The sequence below is a fragment of the Podarcis gaigeae genome, assembly GCF_964106915.1.
Source record: "Podarcis gaigeae genome assembly, chromosome: 2".
NCBI lineage: Eukaryota > Metazoa > Chordata > Lepidosauria > Squamata > Lacertidae > Podarcis > Podarcis gaigeae.
This window is the reverse complement of record NC_139679.1, coordinates 1351812-1377448: the sequence shown is the minus strand read 5'-3', so window position 1 is coordinate 1377448 and position 25637 is coordinate 1351812. Positions and strand designations below refer to the sequence as shown.

The 25637-nt window shown below is 44.7% G+C and overlaps 2 protein-coding genes across 4 annotated transcripts in view; one reads left to right on the top strand and one right to left on the bottom strand.

Moving 5' to 3' along the window:
* Window positions 1-637: 637 nt before the first annotated feature.
* The window catches only part of LOC310840067 (uncharacterized protein), a 437006-nt gene continuing 412006 nt past the window's right edge, over window positions 638-25637 (bottom strand). The window contains exons 2-3 of one of the 2 annotated variants that reach the window (XM_083729248.1): window positions 2888-4285; window positions 638-1011 (exon numbers count right to left, since the gene is read on the bottom strand). In XM_083729248.1, the coding sequence (XP_083585374.1) occupies window positions 2927-4000 (1074 nt within the window). In that variant the 5' untranslated portion in view covers window positions 4001-4285 and the 3' untranslated portion in view covers window positions 638-1011; window positions 2888-2926. Of the gene's footprint in view, window positions 1012-1833; window positions 4286-25637 lie in introns of those variants that run through there. The other variant, XM_083729247.1, reaches the window with a different exon arrangement.
* LOC310840091 (microtubule-associated protein 1 light chain 3 gamma-like) lies at window positions 21696-25095 on the top strand. 2 transcript variants are annotated; one of them, XM_083729288.1, is made up of 4 exons: window positions 21696-21767; window positions 23439-23494; window positions 24080-24186; window positions 24366-25095. In XM_083729288.1, the coding sequence occupies exons 2-4, from the start codon at window positions 23447-23449 to the stop codon at window positions 24535-24537; spliced, it is 327 nt and encodes a 108-aa protein (XP_083585414.1). In that variant the 5' UTR covers window positions 21696-21767; window positions 23439-23446; the 3' UTR covers window positions 24538-25095. The 2 variants fall into 2 exon arrangements, with proteins under 2 accessions (XP_083585414.1, XP_083585413.1); XM_083729287.1 differs by lacking the exon at window positions 21696-21767 and adding an exon at window positions 22951-23063.

Sequence of the window (25637 nt, the reverse complement as noted above, 5' to 3'; positions counted from 1 at the left end):
AGAGCACTCCTGACATATGGTTGTCAAGCCTCTGCTTAAAGACCTCCACAAAGAAGGAGACTCCACCACACTCCTTGGCAGGTAATTCCACTGTCGAACAGCTCTTACTGTCAGGAAGTTCTTCCTAATGTTTAGGTGGAATCTTCTTTCTTGTAGTTTGGATCCATTGCTCCGTGTCCGCTTCTCTGGAGCAGCAGAAAACAACCTTTCTCCCTCCTCTATGTGACATCCTTTTATATATTTGAACATGGCTATCATATCACCCCTTAACCTCCTCTTCTCCAGGCTAAACATGCCCAGCTCCCTTAGCCGTTCCTCATAAGGCATTGTTTCCAGGCCTTTGACCATTTTGGTTGCCCTCCTCTGGACACATTCCAGTTTGTCAGTGTCCTTCTTGAACTGTGGTGCCCAGAACTGGACACAGTACTCCAGGTGAGGTCTGACCAGAGCAGAATACAGTGGCACTATTACTTCCCTTGATCTAGATGCTATACTCCTATTGTTGCAGCCCAGAATTGCATTGGCTTTTTTAGCTGCCGCGTCACACCGTTGGCTCATGTCAAGTTTGTGGTCAACCAAGACTCCTAGGTCCTTTTCACATGTACTGCTCTCAAGCCAGGTGTCACCCATCTTGTATTTGTGCCTTTCGTTTTTTTTGCCCAAGTGCAATACTTTACATTTCTCCCTGTTAAAATTCATCTTGTTTGTTTTGGCCCAGTTCTCTAATCTGTCAAGGTTGTTTTGAAGTGTGATCCTGTCCTCTGGGGTTTTAGCCACCCCTCCCAGTTTGGTGTCATCTGCAAATTTGATCAGGATGCCCTTGAGTCCATCATCCAAGTCGTTGATAAAGATGTTGAATAAAACCGGGCCCAAGACAGAACCCTGTGGCACCCCACTAGTCACTCTTCTCCAGGATGAAGAGGAACCATTGATGAGCACCCTTTGGCTTCGGTCAGTCAGCCAGTTACAAATCCACTGAGTAGTAGCATAGTCAAGACCGCATTTTACCAGCTTCTTTACAAGAATATCATGGGGCACCTTGTCAAATGCCTTGCTGAAATCAAGGTAGGCTACATCCACTGCATTCCCTTCATCTACCAGGCTTGTAATTCTGTCAAAAAACAAGATCAGGTTAGTCTGACATGACTTATTTTTCAGAAATCCATGCTGACTATTGGTGATCACAGCATTCCTTTCTAGGTGCTCACAGACTGTTTGCTTAATGATCTGCTCCAGAATCTTCCCTGGTATTGATGTCAGACTGACTGGGCGGTAATTACTTGGGTCCTCTCTTTTCCCCTTTTTGAAAATAGGGACAACATTTGCCCTCCTCCAGTCTGCCGGGACTTCGCCTGTTCTCCAGGAATTCTCAAAGATGACTGCCAGTGGTTCTGAGATCACATCTGCCAGTTCTTTTAATACTCTTGGATGCAGTTCATCTGGCCCTGGAGACTTGAATACATCTAGACTAGCCAAGTATTCTTGTACTATCTCCTTAGTTATTCTGGGCTGTGTTTCCTCTGCTGAATCATTTGCTCCAAATTCTTCAGGTTGGGGATTGTTTTCTTTATCGGAGAAGACTGAGGCAAAGAAGGCATTGAGGAGTTCAGCCCTTTCTGTGTCCCCTGTTTGCATTTCACCATCTTCTCCTCTGAGTGACCCCACTGTTTCTTTGTTCTTCCTTTTGCTACGAACATACCCATAAAAGCCTTTTTTGTTGCTTTTAACCTCTCTAGCAAGCCTGAGTTCATTCTGTGCTTTAGCTTTTCTGACTTTGTGTCTACACGTGCTGGCTATTTGTTTGAATTCCTCTTTGGTGGTTTCCCTTTTCCATTTTTTGTACACATCCTTTTTTAATCTTAACTCAGTTAAAAGTTCTTTAGATAGCCACCCTGGCTTCTTTAGGCATCTTCCATGTTTCTGTCTCATTGGTATTGCCTGAAGTTGTGCTTTTACTATCTCCCTCTTAACAAACTCCCAGCCATCATGAACTCCCTTTCCTTTTAGTATTACTGTCCATGGGATCTCACCCAGCACTCCCCTAAGTTTTATGAAGTCGGCTTTCTTAAAGTCAAGAAATTGAGTCCTAGTATGCTTGGCTGCTCCTTTCCACTGTATAGTAAACTTCAGAAGAGCATGATCACTCGCGCCTAATGATCCTTCCACTTCTACCCCACTAACCAGGTCATCAACATTGGTTAGGACCAGATCTAAAATGGCTGTTCCTCTTGTTGCTTCTCCCACTTTCTGGACAATGAAGTTGTCTGCAAGGCCAGTGAGGAATCTGTTTGACCTTATGCTCTTAGCTGAGTTTGACATCCAACAAATATCCAGGTAATTGAAGTCCCCCATTACTACTATCTCCCTTCCTTTTGCATGCTTGGCCATCTGTTCCAGGAAGGCATCATCTATGTCCTCTGTTTGGCTTGGGGATCTATAGTAAACTCCCACAATGAGGTCACTGTTATTCTTCTCTCCCTTAATTTTGACCCAAATGCTCTCACTTTGGCTTTGAGGTTCTAAATCTTGGATCTCTTCACAGGTATACACATCCCTGACATATAACACCACTCCTCCTCCTTTCTTGTCTGGTCTGTTTCTCTGAAATAGATCGTATCCCTCCATTATTACATTCCAATCGTGGGACTTATCCCACCAGGTTTCAGTGATGCCTATTATGTCATATTTAGTTTGCTGTACCAAGAGCTCAAGCTCATCTTGGTTTTTTCCCCCATGCTTTGCGCATTAGTGTACAGACATTGAAGTCCATTAATCATTCCCCCGTGTCTCTTATTTAAGGATTTTTTCCTCCCACCACTAGGTCTGCGTGCTGTTTGCTCCATTTGGTCTATGACATTTGGATGATCATCTTCATCAATTGATAGACTCCTACCTTCAGGAGCACTGTCTCCCTCCCCCACATTAGTCAGTTTAAAGCCCTCCTGATGAGGTTTCTGAGATTTTTGGCAAAAACATTCCTCCCAACCGTTGTGAGGTGCAGCCCATCGCTTGCCAGAAGTCCATCTTCAAGAAACTGTAGTCCGTGATCTAAGAATCCAAACCGTTCCTGTTTACACCATTTGCGAAGCCAGCTGTTCACTTCCACTATTTTCCCCTCTCTCCCTGGGCCACGTCGTTCAACTGGGAGGACAGATGAGATGACAATTTGTGCATTTAATTGCTTCAATTTCCTGCCCAGAGCCTCGTAGTCTCTTTTGATCTTCTGGAGGCTATTGCTTGCAGTGTCATTGGTTCCCACATGAACCAAGACGAAGGGGTATTTGTCAGTGGGTTTTATGATTCCTTGCAGTCGTTCAGTTACATCTTGGATCTTAGCCCCGGGGAGACAGCACACGTCCTGAGACATCTTGTCAGGCCCACAGATCACTGCTTCTGTTCCCCTCAGTAGGGAATCCCCTATCACCACTACATGCCTCCTCTTAAGTTTGGTCGGGGTTCTTCCGTGAGCTGTCCGTTCCAAGGTCGCCTGCACATTCCCTGAGGACTGACTTTGCTGCTCGTCTTCATATACCTGATCGACTGTAATGAGGGAGAGATCCTCAAATGGGGTCTGTTCTTCGTCTTCCATGCTAGGGGAGAGGCCCTCAAAGCTATTGTGTATTTCTAAACAATCAGAGCGAACCCTGGGCCTCCTACTTCTTTGAGTCACGTTTCTCCATATATCTGGCTCCTGTGTTGGTGAACTAGCCTCCTTCTCAGGGGAGTCCCTTGTCTCCTCCTTGGTGGAGACGGTGTGCTCTGTTGCTTCCAAGAAGAGATCCAGCTCTCTAATTCTTTGGAGCGTAGCCACACGTTCCTCCAGTTGCTGGACTTTGTCTTCTAAGAGGGCAATCAACATGCAATTGCTGCAGGTAAAGCTGCCTGCAACCTTTGGCAAGATGGCAAACATTGCGCAGGAACCGCAGGCGACTGCAGCTGTTCCCTCACCCTCCATCTTGAGAACGTGTCGTTGGGGGTGGCTACAGCGGTCCTCCATCATAAAAAGCGTGAAGACAGGACAAATAACTCCCCCCCCAAAAAAAACCTAGGTCTCCCCAACAAACGTTTGAGACTAGCTCCCCTAAATCTAAAAGATGGATCAAAACCCTTTTTGCTCCTTTTTCAGCTGCTGCCCTGCAAGCTCTGATAAGCTCCTCCCACAGCTAATCACCTGCCTCAACAGAAACCCTGCCCCCTCTGACCCTTGCACAGGGAGAGCAGCTAATCAGCCACAAAGAAACACACACACAAGAAAACCCTTTTTGCTCCTTCTTCAGCTGCTGCCCTGCAACTGGATGTTAGTTGTCACAACTGGATGTTACCCAAGGGATTTATTTTTTTAAGTACAACACACCATAGGGACACAGGAAGCTGCCTCACACGGATGGTCCATCGAGCTCTGCACTGTCGACCCTGACTGACAGAAGCTCTGCAAGGTTTTTCAGATGCAGGCACTCCTAGGGTTGTGTCTGGGACCTTCTGCCACTTAGCAATGCCCCTTCCCCTGTGACCAATACAGCCACTCCTCTAGAAAGCAAGTGAAAGCTACTTCCTTTCTGAGAAGTGCACACACACACACACACACACACACACACAGCCTGCTCATATGTTCTCAGTTGCATGGGGAAGAAACGTCTTTTTTCTTATTTATTTATTTATTTATTTATTTATTTTATTAGGTTTTTAATAATTTTATACATATAAAATAACCTTTTCAAACATTCAGTTACAAGCTTCTTTTGAACCTTGGACCTCCTTCCCTCCCTCCATGGATTCCATATTTAATTTTAAGTTTGTCGCATCTTTTACCATTACAGAGGTACCTTGGCTTACAGACGCTTCAGGTTACAGGCGCTTCAGGTTACAGACTCCACTAATCCAGAAATAGTACCTTGGGTTAAGAATTTTGCTTCAGGATGAGAACAGAAATCTCCGGCGGCACAGCGGCAGTGGGAGGCCCCATTAGCTAAAGTGGTGCCTCAAGTTAAGAACAGTTTCAGGTTAAGAATAGACCTCCAGAACAAATTAAGTTCTTAACCTGAGGTACCACTGTATCTATCTATTGATTAACTGTAATTATCATAAATAATTCCACATTACAAGTGTCCTTACATCCCTGCCGAGGAAACGTCTTTTTCCTCAAGCCACACAACTGGGGGGAAATGGGGTTTTTTAATAAAAAAAACCCTACTTTTACCAAATAAAATACTGCACTTCTAATTGAAGAGGGGGGTGGGAGCCACTTTTAAAAGCCAGACAAACAAGGCAGGAAGGAGAAGAAAAGAAGGGACACTAATGAAATGGAAGAATGAAGCAGCTTCAGGAGGCATCCTGGGCCAGGTACCGTATTTTTCGCTCTATAACACGCACCCGACCATAACACGCACGTAGTTTTTAGAGGAGGAAAATCCGTAGGCATGCCACCCGTAGGCATTCCCTCCATAACACGCACAGTGTTATGGTGCAAAAAATACGGTAATATGTGGTCAGGGCTGCTCTCCAGCTGCCCACCTGAGTTTTACAGTGTAATTGTCTAAGAGAGAGTCAGAAACAAGCCCTGCGGTATTCTCACCCCAAGCAAAAGGCACACATTCCTAATGCACAGCATTAGAATCCACTCAAATATGTGCATCCACCCAAACTTGACCTCTCCATTAATGACACACAAGAACCTCATGCTAGACATTTGTTCTAATGAAGGCAGTCGTTTTCTCAAAGGCCAGCGCCTATGGTAGTGGTCAGGTAACAGGAGAACAGGTTTCTGGGTTTATTTATCACTTCTGCATCCCACCCTTCCTCTGAGGTCAGGAACATGGGGTTGTCCTGTATTTGTTTTTGTTCTTAAAGTAATTATATTGATTTTAAGAAAATACAATCATTTTAAAATAATCATACAACATCAGAAGGCATAAAATGTTCATAAAAGTGTAATACAGAAATATGATGTAAACAAAAGAAAAGTCAGGAGTGGGGAGGGAACAGTACCGTTTGGAGATTATCTGTACATTTCTTAGCAATAAACAGAAAATAGAAAGTTTTGCCTTGGTACATTGGTGTAAATGTTGGTATAGAGAGAGAGCAGATAGGGAGAGAATTGTTATCTATATTTTGTTAAATCAGGGGTTGCCCGGATTTAGTCTTACAATAAGCTTGGTTGGAGACAGTTGGTTGGAGACAGGCTTCCCCAACCTGGTCCCCTCCAGATTTTGGAGGAGTCTAATTCCCATCAACTCCAGCAGGTAGAAATTGTGGTCCAAAACACCTGGCAGGCACCAGGCTGAGGAAGGCTGGTCTGAGAGGATGACTGGCTCAGAGCTTCATAAGTGAGCAAAGGGTGTCAAGAATTCCTGAGATGTGAGAATTGGTGCTGAGGGTGGGATGATATATTGAAAGGGCAGAGAACCGAGAACCTCCATATGTTGCTGGACTCTCAATCCCATCATCCCCAACCCTCACCTTTGGCCACACTGGCTGAGGTTGATGGGAGTTGGAGCCCAGCAACATCTGAAGGGCATCAGGTTCCCCATCCCTGAAAACATGGATTGGATCCAGAGCAGATTGAGCAGAACTTCACTTGTGCAATGGGGATTTTCTGGTTCCTTCAAACTGCCCACCCCCATTACACAAAGCTCTTGTTGTGCCCCTGCCCAAAGCTACTCATGATGATCTGGATTGATTGATTATCATTGCATTTATCAGTCACTTTTTACAGTAAGAATTTTCTAAGTGTCTTGACAAAAATAAAGCATAGCACATAAAAACAATTTAAAACCCAATAAACATTTAAAATGCTAGCATTACAAGATATATAAAATACTCATCCAGCTACAAATTAATAAAGACCAAGTCCCACCCACCTCACTAAAAGATGGATCAGTGGAGACTAGTCTATTGGGGGGGGGGAATAGGGTGCTACCCTACTAATCTCGCCTGCCCTCACCTAGCCCACCCAACTGAACTGCCTTCTTACTTATAACCAGTCCAGGCAATGGCTCTGTCTGGCAGCTTCTCATACCCTCCAACATTCCTCTGATGAAAATAGGGACATGCTACTCTACATCAGCATCACTTCTGAGCATTTCCTCCTGGTCAAGTGCAAAGGTTATTAGAGGAAACACACAGAATGGCAGTATTTTAAGCACAGAATTTTTTTTGCATTTATGTATTGCATTTAGGGAAGCCGGGGGGGGGGTAGAGCCCGATTCAATAAAGGCAACCAACTAGCAGTAATATTGGTGTGGAATAGAACATCCCTGTTTCCATCTGAGGAATGTTGAAGGGTCTTCCTCCTTAGTCTCAGGGCTGCCCCTTGTGCAACTCAGCAGGGAGCAGGATGGAGACAAAACCTGAAATAGCTGGTTTGCCTGTCCTCAAATCTGGCTCCCCATCCTGTTGGGCTCCCTGACTTCTTTCCTACAAGTTCAAATGAGCCCCAGCTCCCATTGTCTGGAATGGCACAGAGGTTGCAGCAGAATGGAGAAAGTGGAGAGATTTGTGCAGATGGAAATACATTCCTGCTCACACAAGAAAGATCTCTATGGATTCAAGCAACTATGTATAGTTCCAAGATTTCTGGAGGGGCTCCCCCTCTTTTAGACAACATAGCTGCTGAGACTGCCATTTGAAGTGCCCCCCTGATGTGAGCAGAGAGGGTCTTCTTGAGTCACACACACACACCCTGTGTTGTTTTTTCTGCTTAAATGTGTTTCCTTCATATTGCTTTCTCCTACATTGCAAAACAAAAAACAAAAACGGAAAGTTTGAAGGGGGAAAGTTCAGCAGAAAAAAATACTGTTATGTGCTTGGGGGCAGAGGCCTGGGCCACCTAATTCTTGCAATAGCCAAGCTAGCCCCTCCCCCCCCCCGGTGCTTTTCTGCTTCAAACTGCAGCTTTGGCAGCTGAATATAGAGGTCCAAAAAAAGAATCATTGAACAACACAGAATGTGTAGTTCCCCTCCGAGATTATATTTTTAGTAATGTCTTCTCATCTAAAAATACTTCTGTTCCTATTAATTCCCAGAGCTGAGACGGGGGGGGGGGGAATCTCCCCAAAGGGGGGGGGTCTATCACCACAGTTCCTGCTGCTGAATTCTTCCTTCTGGCTTACACGTATTATTTCGAAGACATGCATCATTAACAGGGCAGTTACAGAAAATACATAATATGCAGTTTATACTGCTGCATTTGTAGGTGACATCAATGAAAATCATTTTTCAACTCAAATCAAGTGTATGTTTCTAACACTCAGCTAAATGAAATCAACTTAGCCAAATAACTGAGAAATATCCAGAGATGCCAGGAATCAAGCATTCTGCTACATGGGATTTCTCCTTTGGACAGACCTCTCTGATTCAGGGGAGCAAAGCCCAGAGCAGTTGGGCTGTGAACAGGGTGGCAAATATGAGCAGGGACATGTTCATTCAGCCCCGGAGAAGACCCTGTTCTCCTCCATTGTTTTTCAGGAGACTATCCCAAAACAGACAAACCCAATCAAGCCCATTTTTTCCTGGTTTAACTCTAAGCATATCTACAGTTTTTGCTATTCATTCTTCTTATATGGGATGCTATAAAGTCTTCCATTCTCTTCCATTAAGTAGTCTAGCCAAAGTGATCAAATTTAAAGTGAGAGCATAAATCCCACCACTTAGGATATAACAATTTATGTAATTGAGTACATACTGATGTGTTATGGCCAGTAGCCTGGGCCCTGAATTTGTTTACTACATGGTCTCCTGGCGCACTTTCCTTATCTATATATCTGCCTATATCTGCCTATATATCTGCAGGCGGCGTGGGGGTGTGGCAGTAGTCACCTGACCTCCCGAGTGGTGAGTCCCTGCTCCTTGCTGGGAAGGAGAGCGGGAAGCAGCAAGGAGCTTGAGGTGGTGCAGGCAACCCAGTAGAGTGGGAGCTCTTGCCAATGAGTGTGTACCTCCTTGCCACTGGCCCACCACATCTAATGATCCCTGGCATGCAGCCAGTCAGATAAGCTAATAAGATAAGATAATGGCGGCTCTACTTTCATCCAACTGTTGTGCAATAAGTCTCAAACTCTGGGCCGTTGCATTGGTTACAAGTTCCACTACTGCTTGCAATCGATTTATTCTGTTTAGATTATAAATAGGATTCTGTGCCCCTTGTATGAGCTCATCAGGATTCCAGGAGGCAGGATCATAATAGGCTATAATGCGCTCTGGTGGCCAATCATCAGTATCGCTCCAGCTTTGAGTACTTCCTCCTGCTATATGAAAAATATCAGCGTTTCTTCGTGTACGCTTGGCCCAACTAGTGGGCATAATCCACATTGGTGGTAATACCCATCCCAGGAAACAAGTCCCACTCCATTTGGAAGGGAGTTGCTTGTATGCCCATTCTCCACATATCCACCACAACCATCGGGTCTGAGGTTTTTGGTACGTGGAATGCATAAGGTGAAATATCAAAAGGGGTATAGAGTTCACAGTGCAGTATGTTAGATTGCCTTTTGCTGTCCACACCATTTTCTATGCATGAATAAAAGGAGGTGCACAGGGCAAGGTATTCTGAGTTCGATAGGTAGTACTGTTTGCCCAGGTTTGACTACTCTTAATATAATCCCAAGTATAGTGGCAATGAGAAGAGCCTACCATGGTAGAATCAGCTGCATCTAATGATTTACGTACACAGAATTCCCCTTCTACAAGTATAACTCGTATTGGTTTAGTTAAGTTCCATCCGGGGAAATTCTGTACTTCTGTTTGGTGTGGCATTTCGCTTACCATACCAATGGCACTCAATGGTATCGGTAATAAGGGCATACCTCCCTCTGAATCATCTGGCCCAAGAGAGCAAACAAGGCAATTGGTCCTATTTGTAACATTGGCTACCATCTCAGCTAAGCCTACCCACATATTGTGGTCTTGGCGGAATCCATATTTAGCAAATTTGGTCAGATTCAAGGACCCTTCCCCTTCCCAAGAGATCATAAAATCATGTTGATGTCTAGTATATGCATTCCTTCCACAAAATATTACCTTATTGTGATAGCAAAAAAATATTAGCCCCAATATAATTCCCCCAGTGACAGAAATGGGGAACCACCAAGACCAAAACATATACCCCGAGGATCCCCAATGAGTAATATCCCTGATAATTGTTCCACGGGGGGGGGGGGGCAGTCAATCAATTGTATAAGAGAATCTTCCCATTTACAATCGCTGGTTCAGACGCTCCTCAAGCTTCAGGCGTGCACAGGTCAGCCAGCTTCCAGGTTGTGGCTGCAGCAGGCCGGTCGTCTAATGTTGCCCGTGACCTAGCCCGTTCCCCGTAGGGCTAGATACAGGGGTTTTTGGAGAGAGTCAGTTTAAAAGGATTAGAGGGGTCACCTTTGCACGTCCAACTGCCTTCGGACTTCTTCAAACGGGAGTGATGAATCCAAGGGGTCACCTCAGCTACCTTCACCGCTGTTGGAGTAGAGAGCAAGACAGTGTAAGGCCCACTTAGGTGCAAGTGGATCACGTTTCCACTGTTTCACCCATACGCTATCACCAGCCTGGAACTGATGAATCGGCTCGGCAATGCTGCACGGCGTGCACTCGAGGGCCCACCTGTTAAGAGAAACAAAAACACGGGAGAGAGATTGCACTTGTCCCTGTGTCACATGGTCTCCTATTTGTTTGAGGTCAGCTAGAATATCCTGAACAAAGAAGGGTGGCCTCCCATACAGGAGCTCAAAAGGTGACAACTTAAGTCTTTTTGTGGGTGCGCACGAAACAGTGTCCCCACTCTGGCCTGCTCACGCAAATATATCTGTGCCTTTTCAATTATGTCTCTCCTTTCCTCAGTGGTGAAAAGAGTATTCAGGAGCTGGTGGCAATCTGTCCAAGTAGGACTATGAGTATTTACTATTGAAGTCACCAAGTCCATCATAGCCTGAGGTTTTTCTACGAAAGACGGGGTGTGTGTTTTCCAATTCATCAGATCTGTAGTCGTGAATGGAATGTACTGCAGGGTCGAAATTCGAGGTGGCCGTGGTCCAGGTTGCCCGTTAACCAGCACAGGCTCCTCAAGTGCATCAAATACTCTTCTAAGAGGGGCTACTACGTGACCTTTCTCTTCGCTTTGCTCTAGGGGCCTCAAATCATAGGGGATGGTATCTGTCCCAAGGCGTTCTTTTAGCAGCTTTATGCGCCTGGCTGTATTGCTTGCTGACCGATCAAGGTCTCCCTGTAACTTCTGTAATAGTTCTCTAGGACTTGGATGTACAGGGGTTTGGGGTGGACAATCAGTTGTTCCACTAAAGGAGACTGTAGATGGAGGTCTACTGGGACTCACAGGTGGAATAACCACTACTGCTTGGGCTTTATTATAGGACTCCAATGCCTCCTGAAAATATTTATCATAATCTATCAAGGAATCAAGCTCTGTGACTCCAGCTCCGTTATTCGTTCCACTTTCTTGCCTTGGGGTTACAACTGGTGGAGCGTTTGGATTAGGCTCCCTTTGATGTGGCGCATAGGGTGGGGGTGGAAGCACCTCTTCCTCTGGTCCCTCAAAAATGGGTTTGAGTTTATTTGACAAGATTCCTTTCCTAGCTTCGGCTTTTACAGCCAAAAATTTGCATCGTTGGACTTTGCATTCCCTTATCCATGGAGGATTATTATTTATATCAAAAGTTCCTTGAGGCGGCCATCCAGTATTTTGTTTCGGCCAGTCTAATTCACATAACGTTCTCAAGCACTCTGGCGTCATTTTGACTCCATATGCTCCTGAGAAGGCTTTCTAAAAATTATTTAACATACATTCAAGAGGTGTATTTTCCCCCTTTGAACCTCCAACTCCCATTGTATGGCCTTGTGAAGTATCCAGTCAGTCACTCACACACTCGCTTTGTGGGGTTCCTTGCCCAGTGAAGTCGCCTTACTGGGAAACGAAGTAGTACCCACTCCACACCCAGGTCAGCTACAGATTACTCTGTACTTTCTCACACATACAATGCGCTGGATACTTCACCACACTCTACCTCCCAATCTTTCCCTTTTCCTCAACCAGACCACCATCTGATGTACCCAACCACATGGCGTACTCAGTTCCCCCTTACTGAGACGCAGAAGTTTGATCAAGACTTCTCTTCCTCCCAATTAATTGGAGGGCCTCAACCCCTTTGTGCACTTACCCTTAGCTGATTCCCTGTTTATTTTTCTGGTTCCCCCCAGTCCGTCACCATCAGTGAGCAGGGTATCAGACAGACGAGACTTCCGCATTCCCCTGGAAAAATGTTCCAGTGCGCGCTGGGTAAGCGGTTAGTGGTCCTCCCTCTTGCACCCTGCCCGCTAAGGCGAAGGGGCTGCGTTCCAGCAGAACACTTATCCGAGTCACAGGCACCATAAAATGTAGCACCCTGCTTGTGGTTAACGCTTAGCTGGAATGAAATATTCAACGCAGCAATAGAGAAATTAAAATAATAATTCATTTGTCAGACAAATAAATGATAGGCACAGTGGTATATGGTTACCAAAGCTCTGCCCCTTCCAGCCTTGATGGCCAGCACTTATATTTCCTCAGCCCAGCCCCCTTGCTCCTCCTTTGGCTGCCTCTGTCCAATCAGCCTGGTTGAAATTCCTATTGGCTGTTTGCTAGAACCAATCATAAAAGATACACCCATTTCCTATTACCTTTTATGGGAGACCAAGAGCTATATTTCCTTCTATCCATAAATGGCAGACAAGTAGCCATATATCTTACATTTGCCTCGACAAGGCACCTTAATTACCAGATGTCCTTTTGCCCCTGTTGCCCCTGCATTCCAAAACAAATGTCTATAACAAATGGCTCATGGTATTAAATTCTATCTAAACAGAGATCTTGGGTTCACATTCTCACACACCATCAATGAAATAAGAATCTAACATAAGAATCTAACATTTCTTATTTTCTAAATCCTTTGCCTAATTACATTAAGCCAACAAATCTCATACATAACATAGAAAGAAGAAAAGGCCTTTGCAAAGTAAAAAAGAAACTCAGTAAAAAACAGCTTCAAAAGAAGCCTCTTCAGTTTACACCCCCCCCCTTTCCCAGCCAGCTGCCTTTCCCATTAGCTCTTCCCAAAATTTATTGCCCTTTAACTCTCTCAGTATACCTTAAACCTTAGGAAAATATGGCTAGAGTTCTGATGGGAGGCACATGGTATTATTTTCTGTTAAACAATAAATCTTACTATTTACCAACTCTTAATTAGTGTTTTCGCAGCTTGATTGTATTCTGTAATATGTAGGGTCAGTGTAACATTTGCTCCCAGCCTATAATTCCCTTTTACAACTTTGAGAAACTTGTCTCCTGCTACTGCTATAAATCAGGGGGGCCCTTGTTCAGTAGAGCAGGAAGATAAACAACTGCCAAAGTACTTAGCCAGCTGGTTTCTGCCTGGCATGAAACATACAAACATTTGCAAATATATCTTTAAGCTCATTTTAAAATACAGGCCTTGATCAGATGCCTCAGAAGGGTATTCCAGGGTTGCTTTTACACAACCTCTTTGTTTGTGTCCTCAGATCCTCTGTTAAATTCTTTAAAGAAAGTCACTTGGAGTTGCCTCACTTTTGTCTCAGACATTGCTATTTGGTACTTTCCCATAAACCCAAGAGATTCGTTTACCAAAAGTATATAGCATACAGCAGCATTTAGGCACATAAGTTGGCGCAGAAGATTGAAATCCAGAGGCAATTTGGAACAGAAATGATGAAAATAGGTTTATTCCCAGGAAATCAGTTTGCTTAGATTTCAATACACAAAAGAAATGGATATTTCGAAATCTAGTGTGTGGTTTGTTTGTTTTTTTGTTTTGTTTAAAAAACACTTTTCTTTATCCTATGTTGGTAGAGTAAAAGAAAAGGCAAATGTCTGTGTTCATTACTCAGTGGCTAAGAATTTGTTTTCAGAGAACCAGTGATGGCTGCTCCGTTAGGAGTGCTCATTTCATCTATTTTATATTTTTCCTTCTGAGCACTTCTGTTTCACTAGCATCAAATCTAAGATATAAAAATAATTGTTATTCTCTCAGGGTTGTGGGTTGGAGCCCCAAGCTGTGCAAAACAGATCTTGCATTGCAGGGGGTTGGACTAGGTGACGCTTGTGGCCCCTTCCAAATCCACAGTTCTATGCTTGCCCCTTTGGTCATTGCTCCAGGCAGATGTAGATCCTCCATCATCCACAGTGCCCAAACCAAGGGCACATGACACGGAGCTCTCTCAACTACAGAACATTTTAATGGGCTTGATCTACTGGTTGCTGGAAGGAATTCCTTGCCCTGTGCTTTCCAAGGGGTCAAACAGAGTAAATTATACTGGAGGGTAAGTCATAGTCTATGTATTCTGGGATAGTTTAGATGCAGAAGACAAGGAAAGAGGCAGTCAAGCGCTCCCAGCAAGAATGGATGAAATAAAATGACTGAGCTGTATGCCAAAATGAAAGCAGAGGTACGATTCCTATATGAGCTGTTATGTCTGTTAGAGATGATAACCTTTTCTGGCAAAATAAAATAAAATAAAAATATTATGGGTACATCCAGACTCTCACTGTTTTCAGGTGGGATTCAGCTACATGCTGGCAAATTCAGGTCACACAATTACAGTCGATTGGGAGGTCTTGTGCAACAAACCTCCTTCCCCTAAAGGCCAGGCTTTTTGTGGTGAGGAGTGTGATGGGAAATTGCACTGGAAAGTGCGAAGAAACACTTGCCTTGACACATCATCATCTAACTTCTCCACAAACAAGTAAGAATAAATACCCAGCCTTGTCGCTTTTGCCTTGCAAACCAATCAGCATGAATGCTCAATAAACAGGCTGCCTGGAAGCACCCTTTGTCATCGTTCCAATAACAGCCTTATTATAACAATGCCAATTTTATCCAATTAATACAATTATTAAAACCAATTATTAATATACTAAATTATACAGTTTAGCTAAAGTGGCCTCCTCATGTGCTAGATTTGATGGCTCCCTCTTTTTTATATATTTTTTTAATTTTCTGCATTCCAAAATCTTAATAATCTGTCTTAAGCAACCACATGGCAGTCAGAAATTCAGCAAGTATTGTTTCTCCCCACAACATGGTGGTGCAGGAATTAAGGAAGCTTTGCCTGTTGAATTTCTGCCTTGCACATAGCTATTGGCCTGATTGGCTAGCCATTCCTCCAACCCTCAGTTAGGGCTGACCCTGCCATGCAGCCGAGTGAAGCTACTTGCTTCAGATGCCACATATGGTTGCAGTAATTGGTGTCCAAATAGTGCATCAAGATTGGAAAATGTTGGTCCTACGGGGGAGGAGTACCATTTGGGCTCTGCTTCAGGCAGTAAAATGGCTGTGGCAGGCACTGCCTGAGGCTGAGGCTGCATCTGTAATGTTCACAGGGAAGGATACGTCAATGCTCAGATCTCCCTTGCCCACTTGAAGCTATTGCATTTCACTGATTCATAACTGTAAGACAAATCAAGCATAGGAGAGATGGGGGGAAATAACTCAAAATATTCAAAGTTGGCTCTCTGCCACCAAATAGCTAGGCATATCCCTTCCTTCATGCATCAAGGCTGTGCTGTTCTCGGACCAGAGGACTGGAAGGAGCAAAGTCCACAAATCCATCAGCTGTGGTTTATAGGCAGGCAAGTGAGTCAATTACAAGTTGTGAAAGCAAATCTATTAGTAAATGTGCATGGAGAATTGGCCTCTTAAGCTTCTAGAAGAAGAGGCTAAAACAGAAAGAGGAAATGGATATCCCCCCCCCCCCATCCTCACAAGCCTGCTGTGATGTAAGACACAAGGAACACTTTGTGGCAAGGGGACAAGCCTGAGAGGGTTTAAGGATGCCTGCAGAGTGTCACTATTTTGTGGAAGGGATTCGGATGCAGGCTGGAACTTTAGCTTTGTGCAGTCAAAGTGGTATTGAAGAGCTCTGCTGCCCTAGGATGACAAAGCCACTTTTCAAAAAAGAATGGTCTTTCTGTGATTTGGAAAGTGACGAGGAATTGCATTGACTAGGGTGCATGAATCATTAATGACACCCTACAATCAAATTAGGATGAATTCTCATTGTCCTATAACTGCCCCTAAACAAGTCAGAACAAATGCTTAATAAAGGCCGGACATGGTCAAACCACTGCAAAAGCTTTGTGCAAGCAAATCAGGGTGAATGCTGAATAAACAGGTCCTTCCTTATTACAGGAAATAAGATCAGGGTGAAGAAGTGTCAAGGAGGAAGACACCCTCTATTACAAGGCAAAAGGACTTCCAAACTTCATGGAGTGAATTGCTTCCCTTGGGTTTTATTAAGAATAAGTTGGATCAACATTCTCCCCAGGATGCTGTTAGGCATAATTGACAGTTGAAGCTAATACCAAGCCAAAGGCTCCAAGACTTTTATTTATTTCACTGGCAACATTTTCATCCCATCATTTCTAAAAATCGCTCAGGGTTGTGTTTTTAAGCCTTATATGCCATACATTACCTTGTGCTACTTCAGGCAGCACCAAGAGGAAAGGCTAGCTGCAGACTGGAAAGTGGGGTAGTGGTGATATCAGGATAGAGAACTGTGCATCTAATTAGGGACTTGTCTATTGACTCCAGTAACAATTTGATTTATTTCAATGGGAGGAATTTGACGTCACAATCTTCTGATCATTCTCCCAACACCAACCCCCTGGGGACACAGGCCAATGTTTGGGAGGACACAGGCCAATGAGAAAGCCCCATTGCATGAACAGAAGTCCTTGTGCAGGGCTTCTGCTAGTGGGACTGGTTAGTTGAATCCAGCCCAGTGCGTTTACACTGAGTATGACTAACATTGCATACCACCCTTTGGAGCCTACAATCCGACCAAGTGTCCTGCAAAAACACTGGTTCTCTCAACAAACCCAGCTACCGTGTCCCAGAATGGAAACATACAGTTTCTGAAAAGGGTTTTCCCAATAGCCCAATTCACACATTACTCACATGTAGGACTTAGCCATGTTGACAACAGAGCAGGGTCACCCTTTTCACCCCCGATGTCATGACTCCATCCTGAAACAACCACATCTTGTGCACAGAGGTCTACAGAGAAATTCCAGCACTCAAGCACCTCCTTCAGTGTAGGAACTTCATACAATTGGAACAGCTGGGAAACAGGGTGCCCCTACACCAGGGGTAGGGAACCTCTGCCCCACCCCAGATGTTGCAAGACTCCGGCTCCCATCATTCCTGGCCAACCTGATCAGAGATTATGGGAGTTGTAGACCAACAACACCCAGAGTGTTGTTTGAGCAGAATCTCTCTGCAATTGGCCACAAGCAAGACATTGTTGCAGGAAGGAGCAACAACATCCAAGGCAATAGGACTAAATGCAGGAGTGCCACACCTCCTCACACAGTGCCCCCATGGATTTCACTGGCAAAGAAATGGCACTGGCACTAATTTTGGGCGAGATCTTGCTGATTTTGTGTGAGGTTTAAGCAAAGTCGTCCAAGATCTTGTGGAGCACTTGAGGTCTCACCTGAAATCAGCATCAATGCTGGCAGAGTAGGCAGCAGGGTGGGTGATGCAGGTGGCAGGGGTGGCAGGGCAGGGCAGCACTTCCCATTTCACTTCAAGCAGCAAAACAGGACACACACACAAACACACACACACAAATGGAAAGCCTGGCTCTGCTCTGCTGTCCACGTAGCCACGCTGCACATGAATGCAAGTAGCACATAAATGGGGCTAATGACACAAGTTCAAGTCTCTGGAGAATCTCAGGTTGCTCCAGCCAGCCAGTTTTACCCAGCCTTGAATTGAAGTTGGGTAGAAAATCCTCAGATCAATAATGCTCAGGAAAGGGAGGAAGTTTGTTAGCATAATGGGCCCTCATTTGTTTTCCAAAAGGCCACTTGTCTTGTGAACTTGCAGCGTGGGTGAATTATACCTGTGGCATTTGAATGAAGAGGTTTCTGAGGAGGTTTATGGAGCCTGCTTTGACATCAGCTCCTCATTAAATCACAAGACTGAAAGGAACAGAATTCAAATGTCAGGATAACAGTGGTTTACAGTTAGCCTTGGAGACTGGTCCTGGCTCAGGTGGCCACCTTTGATCTAGTCTTTCCTTTGACATCAGCCGGGGGAGAAAACTCTGGATGAAAAGTGCTTTGGTCTAGGGAGGAGCCTCAGTATAAGCACTCAGACAGTTCCCTCATTCACTCCAGAAGGTCCCAGTTAAAGGGATCAGACAACCATTACAGGGAAGGCCTCTATCTGGGACCCCAGAGAGCTCCTGCCCATCGGAGTAGGCAATGCAGAGCTAGATGGGAAAATAGTATAATCTGGAACAAGGCTGGCTCCTGTTTGGGTCTCTGGTTCAGCCTCCCCCAATCTGGTTCCCTTTGGATGTTTTAGACTACAACTCCCATCATTCCTGACCATTGGCCATGCTGACTGGGGCTGAAAGGAGCTGGAGTTCGGTGATGTCTGGACGATATGCATAAAGTTGGGAAAGGTTGCTTTGCTTCAAGGCGCCAGGTACCTTTTTAACCCATGTTGTATTTTCCAGATTTTTGTTAGACTCTGGTTCCCATCAGTCTCAGCCAGCAGGGTCAATGGCTAAGGATGATGAAAGTCAGGAGAGCACTGCATTCACAGCTCCTGACTTGTAGCTAGCCCCACTCACAGCATTACCATTCAGGGTGGGGGGAGAATGACAGATGAGCCACTTTAAGTCTATAGTGTAGACACGTGTAAAGGCTCTTGGGAAGTCCAGACTCAATTTCCCCTATAATTTGGGTGGGTGTTTCTTCCTAGAAAATCTCCCGCTTTGCATAAGCTTGTGCTCAGATTTCCCTGCATCAGGGGAGATGTCCCTGCCTGGCATCACATTGGCACAGCAATATCCACAGAAGATGTTCCATTTAATTCAATTCATCACAGCAGCGAATACATAATCAGTGATTCATCATTCATGCGATATTTATGTGTTGCCCACTGGGATTTCATTTCTCATAACAAAATATGGGTAAACTTCTAAACTATGAAGAATTATGAAGAAGTGGCAACTTTAGGCAGTTTAATGATGAAAAAAGAGTGTGCCCTTCTTGCTTCCAGATTTGCAGCTTGATCTTATGCATGTCCACACAGAACTACATTCTACTGGTTTCAATGGGATTCAATAGTCAGAAAAGCAAGGGCACTGGGAACTGCCTGGGTACTGGGTACTGATGCTAATCCTGGAGACCAGAGTTCAAATCCTCACTCAGCCACAAAGTGTCCGAGATGACCTTGAGCCACTCACTATCTTTCAGCCTTTTGTGAGGATAGAATTAAGGATGCTCAGAGCATGATAAAAATGCAATATACTAAAAATAGCCCCCTGTTTAAATGGAGAGAGACTGTCATTCCAACTTCTGTATTTTTTCTGCAAGGCTAGTGAATCTCTCTCATTGGTTGAGGCTCTCTCCCTCCCATCCCGGTTTGGTACCCAGTCAGTCCAGATGCAAACATCTACTTTACAAATAGAAAGCTAAAACTTACTAGCCATGTTGTGCTTCCCTTGTGAATTGATATCTATAAAAGACTAGCAGTCTCACACCTGGCATCACTCAGGAATTCTAAGAAACCAAATAAAATCAGTGCAGTTTTGAAAGATTCAGTCTGCCATCCTAATTCAAAATCACATCACTTTGTATGTAGATATAGACTAAAAAAATCTGCTCCTTCATTCCAGGAAACACCATGCAAAATTGAGTTACAATATCTTAAGAGGTGCCTAGATTTATAAAAAACAGACAGACCAACATCTTTCCAAAATACACAGTAGTAGTGGAAGAAGTAAAAACTCTTTAAAAGAGCTTTTTGACTCCGTCCTAGTGCCTAGTTTTAAAGAGTTTTCATGGATTTGCAAGACAAACATACAGGTACACTCGCTTTGGAGAACAAGCTGTTTCACAAGAGAAGAGCAACACACCTTCCTATCTTCTCTTCCTCTCAGAGCAACTCTGAATCTTTTATTTCCCAATCCTTTTTTTTTTTTTTTTGTTATCCATTCTGTTAATGAGCTTGTGCTGTTGCTGTGGCAACCACCCTCGCTCTTGCTATCATCTCCTCCTTCCACCTTCCACCCAATTTTCTTTGCATTGATTCAAGGGCCTATGAAATGCTGTAGAATACAGAACCCTCATCCACATCTGGAGACCCTTGCGTGTTTCCCCAGCAATCTTCTACCACCCTTGTCTCTGCCACTTAATCACTCTCAGAAATCCTCAAAGGAGGCTCAGAAATTAATAGGGAAGGGAGAACAATAGATACCTGGCTCAACTGCAAGTTTTTCTGTACTCAGATTGCAGGGAGACCAAGATTACCCCCCAAACACACCTGCTCTTTTTAGAAGGCTAGGAGGAGGTCTTCATTTTGGCTAAAATGTACCATTAGCCACAGGAGAGGTGGGGAACCTCAGGTCTGGAGGCAGCATACAGCCCTCTTAACTTCTCACTATGACCCTCTAGGTTCTCCCCAAGTCACACCTTTTTGTACCCCACTTGAGCATTTTTACCTAACTGAAATGTCTCCTAGAGCTTTGGTCATGCTTCTTCCTTGTCTGGATGGAGGATGAATGAATCAACTTATTTCGGGCACTGACCAGAGTGGGATGGCGGACAGAAAAGGGTATGTGAACATGTGTAGGAACTAGACTACTGCACAACAGTAAAATCCACCTCAACCCACTTTTGCCTCTGGTCCCACCCACCACTGCCATGTGGCCCCTGGAAGGTTGCACAGAAAGAAATGTGTCCCTCAGGTTAAAAAGTTGCCCCACCCCATGAGGTTGTGGATTTCATTAGGTTCTTCCTTTCCCCTCATAATTCAAGCACTGCTATTTGTTAGGAACTTGAGAAGACTAACTATTAGGCATTTGAGGGGGTTTGGACAGAGCATGGGCAGGCAGGAGGAAAACCAATGCAGCTGTGGGTTGGGTGCAATCCTGTACCATGAGCAGTACATTGCACTGATGCAGCCTACTCCAATCTAGTACCCATCATTTGTTTCAGACTACAACTCCTATAATTCTTAACCATTGGCCATGCTGGTTGGGGCTGATGGGAGTTGTCCAAATCATCTGGTGAACACCAGCTTGGGGAAGGTTACATTGATAAAACATGAGTGATCACCAACATCTAATCCATTTGCCTAGTGGAAAGACCCATTTCATGGCCAGTCAGGTTAGAATAGGAGCAGAAAGACTCACCTGATCTCTGTTAGCCTTGGCTACAGTGGAAGACAGATACTTTGCACTGGTTGTAGGATTGAAGCGCAGGGCTTTGGGGTCTTGCAAGGGTCTACTTTGTCTCCTATACTATTTAACATCTATATTAAACTATTGGGAGCTGTCATTCAGGGGCTTGGAGCGCAGTGTCACCAGAATGCCGATGATACGCAGCCGTTTCTCTCCCTTCCATTTGAATCAGGGGAGGCTGTGAAAGGGTTGGACCAGCACCTAGAAGCAATGCTGGGCTGAATGGGTTCCAATTAACTGAGGCTGAATCCTAATGAGATGGAGGTGCTGTGGGTGGGAGGTTCCTTTCTCCAGGAACTAGGTGGAGGGCTGCACTGAAGGAACAAGTTTGCAACCTGGAGCTATTATATCTTTAAAGCACATTCAAGGCACATTGGCCCAGATTCACCATTCTGTGACAGCCAAATATAACCAGTTTTCACCACAGATTAGTTTTGAGAGTGTGATGGCAAATTAAAGGAGTAAGACCCACTGAATTCAACAGCATTTACTTCCAAGTAAGTATGCACAGGATCAGGCCACAAGAGTCTTTAAAATGTGCACAACCTGTGGTAGGGTAGTCAGATGGAAAACAGGAGAGGGGGCACTCCTGCTCCTTTAACAGTGGTGCAGAAGAGAAAATTTCAGCAGGTGCATTTTGTCATGTAAGCTACACTGGTAGAAATTCCCTCTTTCACAAAAGTGTTAAAGGTGCAGGGGCCTCTGTCCCCCTCAAAGGTTCAGCCACAACCTTGCTGCCCAACCCTGTGCAAGTTTATTGGGACACATACTTCCTTGTTGCAACTGCAAGGCTCTCCTTGTGTTTGGATAAGGCTTTCGTTGGATACCAGCCGCAATGGCTATGTTCCACCTCCACTGTTGGAGTCAGTATGGGCCTGAGGACCAGTTGCTGGGAATCACAAGTGAGGAGAGTGAATTTGCACCCAGGTCCTGCTCATGGGCTTCCCACAAGGATCTGCTTGGCCTCTGTGAGAACATGGTGCACTCCTGGGGTACAATGGACCAGTGTGTCTGGCTGTTAACCAGGAGGTTGGTGATTCAAGCCCACCCAAGGACAGCTGTGGGCAAGATAGCTGCATTACATGGGCTTGGCCTAGATGACCCTTAGGGTCCCTCCCAACTCTACAATTCTATGAATGAAAATCGCACAGGTTGCACTTACTCTTCAACAGTTGCAACCTGCAACTCAAACGCATTCTGCTACCTTCTGGGGCACTAGGTGGGAGCAAGGAGCCTCTGGGTTTCATGTACATTAATTTATTTGCATGCATATGGGCATGGGAAGCCCCACCCACCAAAATGTAAACTCTGCAGATTCTCCAAAGAGGGAAGAGCTGAAATTTAAAGAAATGTAGCAGACGTATAAGTAATGCATACTAGTGCTGTGGGGTGGAGAAGCATCTCCAGCATCTTGCCAAAAGGCAAGGCAGAGACAGTGTTTTTATCAGAAAATAGGGCTGTCTCCATCCTAAAGGAGGAACTGGCAGGGTTATTGCTGAAGTGTGCACCAATACTCCTTCCCCTACTGTAGGCTTCCCCTCTTTTCTGTTTTACTCATCTTTCCTTCCACCAGCAGGTGACAATCATTAGGTCTGAGGCAGTCTCCAGCCCCACCCAGGCTGCTCAGCCTTCTCTTAAATGAAGGCAGGCCAAGGTGATTTCTGTTGAGTTAGTGCTGTAGAGTGGAAGTGGAAAGGGCCGGTGAGGGGGAGAAAAGGGTCTTTTGTGTTTTTAAAGAAAGATGTTGAGGTTCCAGAGTGACGACCGTCCATTCAAGCAGAGGAAAAGTTTAGGTAAAAAACTGAGGGATGAACTTGAATGATGAGGTGGGAGATATGATTCTGGATTATAAATTGGAACTTCTACTCATTTTCCACTTGCATCTTTCTGACTATTTCCTTTTAAGCTAAATATAACACCCTTCTAGCATTTTCCCAGCATATCTCATTGTCTCTGGATTCTCTGTCTTCCCTGTGAATGACACCTCCTTGAGTGTCTTTCCACTGGCAGGTCTTGTTGACTTTTAAACTACCCTTTTCTTATCGACTTCTCATTCAAGAAGCTCAAAGTGGCATTTAAGTGTTAAATGTGATAGTCTTCCTCTTGGTAGAGCTGAAACTTCCAAAACTCTTTCTGATGACTTTTATTTGTCATAATCTCATTTTTAGCCTCTCGGATGCAGGAAACAACTGATATCAGGACAAAGTATCCAAGCAAGATTCCGGTAAACCTCCTCTCTTTCTACCTAGATTCTAGGGGGAATTCCCTCACAGAGCTATCATTCCCACAGCAGTTTGGTAATAAATCCCTCTTCACAGAGGACTCTAGGACCTGTAGCTTTGAGGGCAATAGGAGCCTCCTAACAGCTCTCAATACCCTTACTGGCAGCTCCCATAATTCTTTGAGGAAAGCCATGGGTCTCTTAAGTGGTATCACAGTGCTTTAAGTGTGTGGTACAAATGTGGCCTTGTCTGAACTGAGTATGGAATTCATGAGCTGCTTAGTCTTTCCTGAACACATGAAGCTGTTGAGAATGCATAATCTGGACTGAGGCTTTGCTAAATGCTCAAAAGCTATTCTAAGACTCTAAGAGCAAAAGAGACTCTGGGAGATGCGAGCTTGGGGCTCCCACAGTTATTGCAAGTTTCCATTTATTGAACATAGTACCCTCAATTCTACTCTGAGGAACTTGAAGGAACTTATATATGGTTCCCAAAGCGGCTGCCATTTTTAAGAGCACATCTGCTTATCCAGCAATGGAGCTTCCATCATGTGCCTTGACATTGTCCAATGCTTTCCTCACACACAGGTGGTGCTTGAGCGTTACCAGAAGGAGAAGACACTCCCTCAGTTGAGCCGGGTCAAATTCCTGGTTTCAGGGGATCTATCTATGTCTCAGTTTGTCTACAGTCTGAGGTAGGGAAGAGTTTTCACATACTGTGGTAATGTGGGGGAGAGAGATGGGAAAGACAATTAATTCCATTTGCACTTAAAGGTACACCTGTGTGCCCACCTTGCCCTTTTTGAAACAATACATAGCCAAAATGCAGCCTTCCACTGGCCTTTGGACTGATCCTCTCCCTTCCCCTCTCTAGGGCCCGCCTGTCCCTGACAGCCACTCAAGCCTTCTACCTGCTGGTGGACAACAAGAGCCTGCCCTGCCTGAGCCTGACTGTTTCGGAGGTCTACGAAGCCAACAAAGATGACGACGGCTTCCTCTACATCACCTACGCATCTCAAGATACGTTTGGTGATATTGGCCCATGAGCCCATTCCAAGGAAGGCCTCTGCAGTCTCCCCCTCCTCCCTTTCTCTCTGAGGCATAGTTATCACAACATGGATTTTTAAACTGCTTTTGTGTAAGAGTGGCATGGGAGAAGAGTATTCACCATCGGGCAGGCTCTGCTTTGTTGTCATTGTCCCTGAAGCAACTGGACTACCTTCTATGTTGTATGTGCCTGAAAAGACGCCCAGATGACAGGGTGTATTTTAGGGTCATGTACTTTCTTAACCAACTCTGCAGGGCCATTACTTTAACCCACTGCCAGCTTATTCTTTTAAACTAATTTGTTCCCTTATCGCTTCAGACGGATATAGACATAGATATAAAAAAGAGCATCACTACTATTGCACAGGAAACTTTTGTCTGGTTTTCTTTCTTATTTTAAACAAAGCTGATTGGCCTAAGGGGAATCTGGAGGGTTCCACAAGTGGAAATTTTAACTGCACAGCTGTTTTTGTTACTTCATCTCTTTCTTCCCCCTTTTTAAAAAAAGCCTTCTGACAAGACTGCAATAAAGAAATAAATGGGCACAATTACACTCACCTGATCCGAGTATGGCTCTTTCTTCCCCACAGGAGAAGTGAGTGGTTATTAAAGACACTGAGTCTTTTCTCTCTCTCTTTCTCTTGTTTTCAAAAAAAAGGAGGTAAAGGTGGCTTGATTTTTGCTCTCCTTGCTAAGCAAGCAAGAAGAATCTGGGCACAAAAGGGGAGGGGCTGAAGCACAGAAAAGCTGACCTTCCTATACTTTGGCATAGGGTGGAGAGGGCTTTTATGTCTGCCAAAAATGGGGGGGGGCAGAGTATTTTGAAGAGCAGTTCCAATCAAATGCTTCTATGGATTTGAACATATATCCTAGCATAAAAGAGAAATGAAAGATTCCCTTAGAAGTATTCTTTCTGTATCTCTTTCCTCCCAAATTTTGGTGATGGTGATGATGAGGGGTTCTTTTGTCCCTGGGTCCTGTGCGCAAGCCCTTGGAGAGGTCTCTTTCATCTTTGTGGGGCTAGAACAAGGCTGACAGAACCTGTGGCTCTCCAGGTTTTTTTGGACTCCAACTCCCATCAGCCCCAGTCAGAATGGCC